The sequence below is a fragment of the Ciona robusta genome, chromosome 11 (genome assembly GCF_009617815.1).
Source record: "Ciona robusta chromosome 11, ASM961781v2".
NCBI classification, from domain to species: Eukaryota; Metazoa; Chordata; class Ascidiacea; order Phlebobranchia; family Cionidae; genus Ciona; species Ciona robusta.
In genome coordinates this window covers 5,937,484-5,946,362 of record NC_143245.1, presented here as the reverse complement: position 1 = coordinate 5,946,362, position 8,879 = coordinate 5,937,484, and the positions used below count along the sequence as shown (strand labels likewise).

At 33.8% G+C, this 8,879-nt stretch overlaps 4 protein-coding genes across 4 annotated transcripts; 1 reads left to right on the top strand and 3 right to left on the bottom strand.

Moving 5' to 3' along the window:
* Window positions 1–158: 158 nt before the first annotated feature.
* Window positions 159–2,150, bottom strand: LOC149728752 (uncharacterized). The gene is made up of 5 exons (XM_089888031.1): window positions 2,014–2,150; window positions 1,575–1,804; window positions 1,082–1,297; window positions 691–897; window positions 159–495 (listed from the first exon to the last, which is right to left on the bottom strand). Exons 1-5 carry the CDS (start codon window positions 2,081–2,083, stop codon window positions 307–309), a joined length of 912 nt encoding a protein of 303 aa, XP_089744157.1. The 5' UTR covers window positions 2,084–2,150; the 3' UTR covers window positions 159–306.
* On the bottom strand, window positions 2,140–3,402 carry LOC149728751 (tubulin polyglutamylase complex subunit 1-like). The gene has a single exon (XM_089888034.1). The coding sequence runs from the start codon at window positions 3,170–3,172 to the stop codon at window positions 2,378–2,380; it is 795 nt and encodes a 264-aa protein (XP_089744160.1). The 5' UTR covers window positions 3,173–3,402; the 3' UTR covers window positions 2,140–2,377.
* Window positions 3,403–3,693: 291 nt separating this feature from the next.
* LOC149728750 (very long chain fatty acid elongase 4-like) lies at window positions 3,694–6,800 on the top strand. Its single transcript, XM_089888033.1, has 5 exons — window positions 3,694–3,941; window positions 4,189–4,351; window positions 4,650–4,821; window positions 5,064–5,191; window positions 5,863–6,800. The coding sequence occupies exons 1-5, from the start codon at window positions 3,775–3,777 to the stop codon at window positions 6,100–6,102; spliced, it is 870 nt and encodes a 289-aa protein (XP_089744159.1). The 5' UTR covers window positions 3,694–3,774; the 3' UTR covers window positions 6,103–6,800.
* On the bottom strand, window positions 6,671–8,431 carry LOC149728749 (uncharacterized). The gene is made up of 4 exons (XM_089888043.1): window positions 8,222–8,431; window positions 7,867–7,979; window positions 7,475–7,521; window positions 6,671–6,908 (listed from the first exon to the last, which is right to left on the bottom strand). The coding sequence occupies exons 1-4, from the start codon at window positions 8,372–8,374 to the stop codon at window positions 6,793–6,795; spliced, it is 429 nt and encodes a 142-aa protein (XP_089744169.1). The 5' UTR covers window positions 8,375–8,431; the 3' UTR covers window positions 6,671–6,792.
* Window positions 8,432–8,879: the final 448 nt, after the last annotated feature.

Below are 8,879 nucleotides of genomic sequence, written 5' to 3'. Positions count from 1 at the left end.
AAAATAATATTGACTTGATATTTAACTATACAATGTTTGTTACAGCTACTGCAATAAACATTTCTATGTTTTCACCTTATCCACTAACCAAACTTGAATATAAAACACAAGGACACAATGTCAGTTGACCTCACAAAATAATAATAAACAAACCAACACTGAGTACCGTGCAACTTTATTGGTATAGATAGGCAGTGTAAGCTATATTCTATTTTGCATCTAATTGCAGTAATTGAAGATATTAATACTATATGTACTATAATTTGTACTTTACTGCAGTTTGTAATAACATAAGCATCATGCATTCTAGGCTTTGCGCTTCCATATAGTAGCATGGGATGCAGTCCATTGATGTTTGCGATAAGTTTCACGAATTAGAAACGGGACATCTGTTGAATCAACTAAAGTAAAATGTGGGCCAAGCAAAGACTGAAGAGTTTCAAAAGCACGAACTTCTTTCCCATCACCATCAATAAAACCACCCAGCCAATTCTCCTGAATTAAAGTTTGGTTAAAGCTAGACGTAAATGGTGCAGTCACATACATATTATAACTAGTTATAAAATGGATGTCTTCCTATAGGCGAAGGACATACAAGGCAATAATACACAGCGAGCATGCGCACTGTTCAGTTATAACATTGCTATCTTTTTATACAGTATACAAACATGAATAGAAGTAGCTACATACCTTTGGCGTGTATTCTCTCAGGAAAGTGTAAGGACTTAAAATGACAAGGATTCCTCCTTCAGCAACCAAGTTACTTAACCTCAGCAGAAAATCAGTTGGGTTGGGTAGTCTGCAAATAAGATTGGCAGCCAACACACATCCAAACTTCCCCAAATCAAGTGGAAGATTGCAAGCATCTCCTTGTTGAAATTTACAACGACTCCTGTCCTGTAGATATAGATGATCATTAATAAAAATGTCACAAAAAAAATTCATGAGAAAAAATTTCAATAGTAAAATGGCATGTAGAAAAAATATCATTAATGAAAAATTTCATGTAGGAAAAAGCACATAGAACAAAAATTGAAACACTGGTGTTCCGCACTATATCCAAGCCACAAACAATACGAACCAAGTGTCCAGGAATGACTGCTGTATGCTTGGTGGTTAAATCTCCTTCTACCAACACTTCATATTCCATGCTGCCTTTCTCTTTTAACACGTTGCATGTTTTAATAAAGCCATGGCTGTAGTCCATCCCAATGACTTCATCAAACTGTGCGGCGAGCTCAAATGAAGCACAACCCACTGCGCACCCAATGTCCAATGCCCGGTTTGCAATTTCAGCCTGAAGTGTTAGCACTTAGAATATATATATGTGTATGAAATTTTTCATTAATGATACAACTAATATGGATTACTTAGGATTTAATATTCACTATTCATATCACCATTGGTTTAAAAACTTGGGTTTGTGTGTATCAAAATCAATGTAATACAATGACAGTTCTTAAATTTTTAAGGTGTTTTATTATTTTTTAATTATACTACTAAAAGTCACACATAAAACTATTTATAGCTAGCTGCTTATTTCTAATTACAGTAGTAGAAGTTATTAAACTTACTGAAGGGGTATAATACTGCAAGCAAATTTCAGCAGTTCTTTTTGGAAAATCAAACCCATTTTGGGGGCCTTCAAATTTACAATTCACGCTTGGCCCACCATAATTAAAAGCAAGATATTCATTCAGCATTTTGATTGATTCGTATGGGTTCTCAGCTTGAGCTTTAGTTTTGGACTGTGGGCAACATTTTCCTCTGTTCTTGTAAAATATGTAAGCTGCAAAACCACCACCTGTAAAATAGTTAAGCAACTATTAATTAAAATACCAAAAAAGTCTGTGGCAAATAAAAAAAGGCCCAAGCAGCTTATAATAAAATAGAAAACTTACTGAATTTTTATGCAAATAAACAAAAAGTACACCTATATAGGATAAAAAGGTTATGTTCTACAGATAGCCTACCTAAGTTAGAATATATTGTTGTGGCATGATATACATTTACCTGCTACAATAGTGGAACCCAACATTAACTTCCAGTGGTGCTGCATGAAACTACAATCACAAAACTTCATTTTGAAGAAAACTATTTAGAAATAAATAAGAAAAAAGTCTAACAGGAGTTTAAATACTGAAACAAGGCGAAGTTACAAAATATTGAACAGACAGTGCAATTTTAACCACAAATATAGTATTAAGCACCCACAGTTGAATTACCAAGAATTAAATATATATGGTGTTATAATATAGATAGAAATATACAGTGTTGTATAGTATAAAAAAACTACAAAAACAGTCTAATAGTAAATGTTTACAGTACTGAAACAACATTTCACTTAAAAATGCTTAAACCCTAAAAAATAATTTTCTCACTTAATTTGTTTTACTTTGCCCAAAAATATTTCCGAGACGGCATAAATAAAATCTGTTTGGTTCATGAGCAGTTTATTTTTGGAGCTTTCCGATGCATTTATCATTGCTACGGCTAGTTTATCTGGCCTAAGATTATAGCCAGCATTGAGGGAAAATAAACCACCCTTACTTTCATAATTAACTGAACCATCAATTGCATTCTGAAACACAGCTAATGTTGCATCGCATATTTGCTTGTCAGCCATGCTGTTATCAGCTTTGCTGCACAATATATGAAATAAATCAGCACCAAGTTCCACATACTCACTACATACAAGGCACACTGTGACACCATATCGGAAAACATCAAAAGGGACCATTTCATTTGATCTACAGCAAACTTTTGCGATTAAATTTGATAAAATATTTTTTGGTATGTTTGTACCAAGGGTAATAAGTAGTTGTTCATAGTCACCGCCAGTAAGGCCTAAACGTTGAGGTTTTTTGGAGTTCGTGGCTTTCGGGGCACTGATGACGTCATATGCGATCATTAGATTAGTTTGAAATGCTTGCTGGGAATGGTGGGTTAGTTTCAACGTTTTAACTGCACTTTGAAGTTTATCCGTTTTCTCTGAGGAATTAATGGAGTCAAAAAACTCAGCGAGAAACAGCATCGGGTGTTGTGGCCTGTTCTCTATTAATTTGAGCATGGCTTCTTTTATTTGCTGCGTCACTCCGTTCCGTTGCATGTATTCACTATTTGCTGTTATTTTGTCTTCAGTGTTGGCCAGGTCTTTCCTTTTATCAGCCATATTAAAATTTAAACATCAAACAGATTTAATTCTATTCAAAACAAATATTTTAATACAATACATGCATTTAGTTGCGTACGAGAACTTCGACCTTGCCTCCAAAAAGCTTCATAAAAATGCGGAGATTTTAAACGGCGAAGAGAGTTTTTATATAGGCGGGGACGAAATATATTCCAAGAAAATATTGTTCAGTACTTCAGTTCCTGCTCCCCATAATTCATGCGCAAGAAAATGAAACATTATTTTTAAAATCGTCACCTCGAGAACATTTTGGGGCATGTCTAAAACCCTGAAAACCTGAAAGCTCGTAAAAATAAAACACTCTGCAAATGAATATATATTTTATTATGTTTGCGTTAAAACAATTATTCGTTTGCAAACTCATAAACGAGGTAACTATATTTGCGTTTTAACGGCCCGTACTGTTTTTCTCACGGCATTTTCTCCACACCTCAAGAAATTTTTTCAATAATTCTCTCGCTGCTCAGTTCGAGAGAATGTGAGAAAAACTTAACAACCATCCGTTATCTGTCTGCTGTCTCATCATACGTCAGTGACAATCGTTCCAACACGCGTACGATTTGAATTTATTTCGTAGCAACATGGACGTACTTCATCGTTTCTTAGGATTCTACGAATGGACGCTGACTTTCGCGGACCCCCGAGTGGCAAAATGGCCTCTAATAGAAAACCCCCTTCCTACAATTGCTATTGTGTTGCTGTACCTGGCGTTTGTTCTGTATATTGGGCCGCGTTTTATGCGAAAAAGGTTAGTTTGAATTATTTTTTATGTTGGCTTATATTATCTGCCATAGATTGTATGTTATTTTTCTATCTACTGTAGTATGTTTTTACTGTAAGTTGCTTTCCATAGGATTAACTTTTAAACTCCAGTTCTTGCTATGATAATTAAACCATTGTAATTGTATAGCTAAATAAAATGTTATGATATGCCAAAGCTATGATTTAAATTAACGCATATATCAACCATTTTTTAAAAAATTATTTTACCATAGAGCACCAGTTGACTTTGGTTTATTCCTTCCTGGATATAACTTTGCTTTGGTTGCATTAAATTATTACATCCTGCAAGAAGTGGTCACTGGGAGTTATGGGGCTGGGTATGATTTGGTTTGCACACCACTTCGAAGTGATTCCTATGATCCCAATGAAATGAAGGTGATACTTTACTATGCATACTTCTTTTAACTGCAATGGTTCTTTGTTTTAGCTTCCTTTTGCCTTTAGTTTCCGTGTACATTGTTTTAAAAGCGCTCGAAATTTTTGTCTTATTTAAAAGAAACAGACTTCTCTGTTAACTTTGTATTTTATTCCCAACATCACCTAATATTTCTATTTTTACAACTTTAGTAATAACTAATAACCCACAGTATTAAAAATGTTTAGCTTTAGACTATAATATGCAAATAGCCCAGGGCGTTTAGAATCTTTTTTTAACCACATCACTGCGATTCAGGTTGCAAACGCTGTATGGTGGTATTATGTATCCAAGATAATAGAGTTGTTTGATACTGTGTTGTTCACTCTACGCAAACGAGATCGACAAGTAACTTTCCTTCATGTTTATCACCATTCTACCATGCCCCTGTTGTGGTGGATTGGGGCAAAGTGGGTGCCTGGTGGGCAATGTAAGTACTTTAGATCTACAGTGGTCATGTTTTGATAGCGGTTTTTAACTTATTAGGCTTAATTTGACCCAATAAAGTATGTGGTCATTTTTTAAGCATAATTTCTGAAAACTTCTTATTCATTTTGTTGCGGTCAGACACTGACATCTTTTTATAGAATATGTGTTATGTTTTACTGACAATAAAATTGTTTATGAATGGTCGCACACATACATTACACAATATTTTAAACCTTTTTTCAGCATTTGTTGGCATCATACTGAACTCCAGTGTTCATGTTATCATGTATACGTACTATGGATTGTCAGCCTTGGGGCCTCACATGCAGAAGTTTCTATGGTGGAAGAAATATATCACAATGTTGCAACTGGTATGAGTTATTCTTGTAATTTTAATGTAGTTTTTTCCTATGTGTACTGTAAACCTATATGGGTAAGGTCTTATGGTGAGGAATGCCAGGTGACCTGGAATTTAGACCACAGTTGGCCCAAAAGGTATTTCCCACACTATAAATATTTTTAAACCCTAGTAAGCCACAAGGTGTTTATTCAACCAATATTCTTTTCATGTCCTTGTTACTTTCAACTACTAAATACTAAGTTAAGTTAAATAGAATAACATACATATAAATACATTCATTCAAATCTAGTTTATTTACTTACTGAAGCGGGGTGCTATGTGTGTTTAATGTCTCTAAAATAACCATGAACCATAAACGTTTGATAAACACTAGAATAAAGTGACAGCTTTTTGTGGAAATTTTTTGGAATTTGATATTCAGCCTAACTCCCACAATTCTAACAAACTAGTGCGTTATAACGGCAACTAAAGGATACGCTTTAAATATCATTTCCTTCCTTTTTAAAGGTTGCTGAAAAGCTTATTATCTTACCTATTCTAAAGCAGGATTATTATATTTAGTTACATAGATATTAATTTTACTAATGAAAAATATAAAGAGTTTATGACTTTGTTAAACCTATGTAGTTCTATTTAGTTTTCACCAACCACAAAATAAATAAAGTGTCCATAACTTCCCAGGTTCAATTTGTTCTTGCCATCTACCATACTGCTCGATCATTGTACGTTAAATGTCCCTCGCCTGTTTGGATGCACTGGGCACTTATCTTGTACGCTTTCTCATTCATTTTGCTTTTCTCAAACTTCTACATGCACGCCTATATCAAGAAATCAAGAAAAGGGAAAGAGAATAGCAGTCGAGGGAAAGGTGGTGTAAGTAATGGAAAGGAAAAGCTGCACGCTAATGGTAAAACCGATTAAAGTTCCTTTTTCCTAACATCCTCCCCAGAAGCAACTAATCAAGTCTATGTTTTCCGCCAATTTTTTTTAATTTTTAAAATTCATTTAATGTGTGACAAAATTGCCACCCTAATTAAAATAGTTTTGCCTCTGGGCTCTGTGTGTTAGCAAAAACTACTATCTGTTGTTTCAAATTTACTGCTTACCTTAAAAATAAGCTCAATTTGTATGTGAATGACCTATGGGTCTCTAAGACTGTGGCAAATATTTTCAATAGCTGCCAAAGCAGTATCTGTAGGACTAGGAAATATAAAGACTCAATGCTTTAAATTGAATGAATGGTGATAATGTATTATTAACCTGAAGAGTGTGTCACATGTCTTAACTTTTATAATTGCCCTCTAGTTCTAAATGAGCATTTTAAAAACAAAAATATTTTTCTGTATGTTTTAATTCACATGTTACTGATATTTTATAACGCTAACATTTGCTTTCTTAACTTTTATTAGTGTTAAATTAATAATCACCCAATTTTGCCCCTTAACCATGCTTCGTTACAAAACACATTTTTACATCAAGCTTATACACATACGTTTATACATTGCATTTATTGGTACACAATGTCACAATTTATATGGAATGCAGTTTTTCATCTAAATTTTTCATCTCTTTGGCAATCACTGTATTCAGAGAATTAAATAAGTTAAATTTTTACAATTCTTTTTTTGCATCATCTTTTCCCTTGCCATTAATTTTTAGCAGCTCGACAGTAAACACCAGTGTAGCTCCGCCAGGAATTTTACCACCAGCCCCTTGGTCTCCATAACCTGTAATCAAGATCTTAGTGACTGAAAGTTTAAATTGTTATCTTAGTGCAGAATATGACCCACCCAAATCCTTTGTTGAAAAGGTACATTTATTTGAGTTAGTCAAACATTGAAAGCTACACCTACGATATTTTAAAATGTTATCTCAAGTAAGGAACACACCTAAAATAAGACGATAGGTAGGCATATGTTGTTTCGGCAATATGTGGGCATTATTTACACATATTGTCGTTATAAATTTAATTTTGACTGCCTACAGTTATAAAGTAAAAATAATAGGTTAATGTTAGTTAATTAGTAACAGTTTAATCTCTAGTTTCATGGTTTTGTTGTAAGGCACATGCAAAGAATATTGCAACAACATAGTGACCACTAATAGATTGTAGCACCCTGGGTGTCAAATTGTCTGTATCACGGGTCCCATGGCACTGTAGTGCCTCACTCACGTAAAGTAGAATAGTTTTGAAATACAATATGCCTTTAAATCATTAAAAATCCACTCAGTATTTCTGTACATCCGGATCCTGTAACTTTTTGGCAAAATAATTTATAAACATTATTCTCACCTAAATGAGGAGGAATCACCAATTTTCTCTTTTCCCCAATGCACATTCTATAGTAATTATAATATAATAATTTATTATTACTGATTCCAAAATAAAAGAATGAATGTTGACTGTAATAATAATATCTGTGATAGTGTGATGTAACAGCAACCGAAGTTATTATGAAAGACTAAATGCACCCCAGCAAGTTAGGACCATTGGGCACATTTAGGTTAACTTTCTTTTCTTCATCTTTGTGGTGGTAAAAAAGTAATTGAGACAAAATGTTCAAGTGTTTGCCTTTGCAAAATGTTACATCAGGGCTCTAAGTCACGGCCCCGTATGCAATTTGGAAGCAAACTGAACAAACGTAACATTAACAACAAGTTGGTATATTATGACGTATGTCTCACCCGAGTAGACCTTGGTCCCATCCCCCAATAACTTGCCCTGCACCAAGCTTGAACTCGAAGGGTTGTCCTCTCTTTAATGAACTATCAAATTCTTCTCCATCTTTTACAACTCCCTGTAAATCAAAATGTTTCATGCCAAAAATTTAATTCACAGAAGTGTTAGTATTAGTAGTATGGTGTAATATATCATGGTCACTTTCAAAGTTTCAAGATATAACATGGGTATGTGAATCTCAAACACACAGCGTATATTGATACACTGCATGCTATCTGCCAAGTTACATACACCAGTAAAAGCTAAAAGGCAAGTTTTAAAGACATTATGAAGGTCCTAAATGAAATAACTTATATGTACAGTATAATGCATTGATAGGGTGTCTCCTTTCTTCGATTTTTGAGTACATTCTTCCTTTGGAATTTTCTTTTGGATTCCAATTTGTAGCTTTTCAAGTGCATCAACTACAGTGAAAATAACAATAGCGAGAAATAGAACAGAGTAAACCTTCATGATTGTGTTAAAAATAAAACGTTCCTGAAACTATAGAAACGATTTAGATAAGCAAATACAATACAGTAACACAGTGGTTATAAAATTTAAGTACATGCTGCTAAGATATTCGAAAGACCAAATTTTTTCTGAAGGTTCATAGTTTCGTACATGCCACACTTTTGGCCACGTAAGTACATACCGTACTTGTTCTTGTTGGGCACGTCAGTGACCTTACAAATCATTTTACGTAAACAGTTGTTCGTTTTTGTGATCTTTGTAATATTATTTTCGTTTATCTTAATTCTTACATCCCACATCTTAAATATCTTGAATAAAATCCAAACGTATATTTAAGAATTTCGAAACAAGTGTTCAGATTTAAACTAAATAGTTAGCTAAATTTAGTGTTACTAAATTAATGTGGTAGACTGGTAGTTATTAAACTTACACATTTCATATAACTTACTTTGGAGTAATGGATTTTCCTTATGTTTTGGGGAAACTATCTCTCTTTTTATGACTG

Excerpts from the sequence above, each read along its gene's own strand:
- LOC149728752 (XM_089888031.1), bottom strand. The coding sequence starts at position 2,083 with ATGAAGTTTTGTGATTGTAGTTTCATGCAGCACCACTGGAAGTTAATG. Across the intron at positions 1,805-2,013 it reads GGGTTCCACTATTGTAGCAG|GTGGTGGTTTTGCAGCTTAC; the intron begins GTAAATGTATAT and ends ACTATTTTACAG. Across the intron at positions 898-1,081 it reads CAGTCATTCCTGGACACTTG|GACAGGAGTCGTTGTAAATT; the intron begins GTTCGTATTGTT and ends CTATATCTACAG.
- LOC149728751 (XM_089888034.1), bottom strand. The coding sequence starts at position 3,172 with ATGGCTGATAAAAGGAAAGACCTGGCCAACACTGAAGACAAAATAACA.
- LOC149728750 (XM_089888033.1), top strand. The coding sequence starts at position 3,775 with ATGGACGTACTTCATCGTTTCTTAGGATTCTACGAATGGACGCTGACT. Across the intron at positions 4,352-4,649 it reads ATGATCCCAATGAAATGAAG|GTTGCAAACGCTGTATGGTG; the intron begins GTGATACTTTAC and ends ACTGCGATTCAG. Across the intron at positions 4,822-5,063 it reads GTGGGTGCCTGGTGGGCAAT|CATTTGTTGGCATCATACTG; the intron begins GTAAGTACTTTA and ends ACCTTTTTTCAG.
- LOC149728749 (XM_089888043.1), bottom strand. The coding sequence starts at position 8,374 with ATGAAGGTTTACTCTGTTCTATTTCTCGCTATTGTTATTTTCACTGTA. Across the intron at positions 7,522-7,866 it reads TGGGACCAAGGTCTACTCGG|AATGTGCATTGGGGAAAAGA; the intron begins GTGAGACATACG and ends TAATTACTATAG. Across the intron at positions 6,909-7,474 it reads GGTGATTCCTCCTCATTTAG|GTTATGGAGACCAAGGGGCT; the intron begins GTGAGAATAATG and ends TCTTGATTACAG.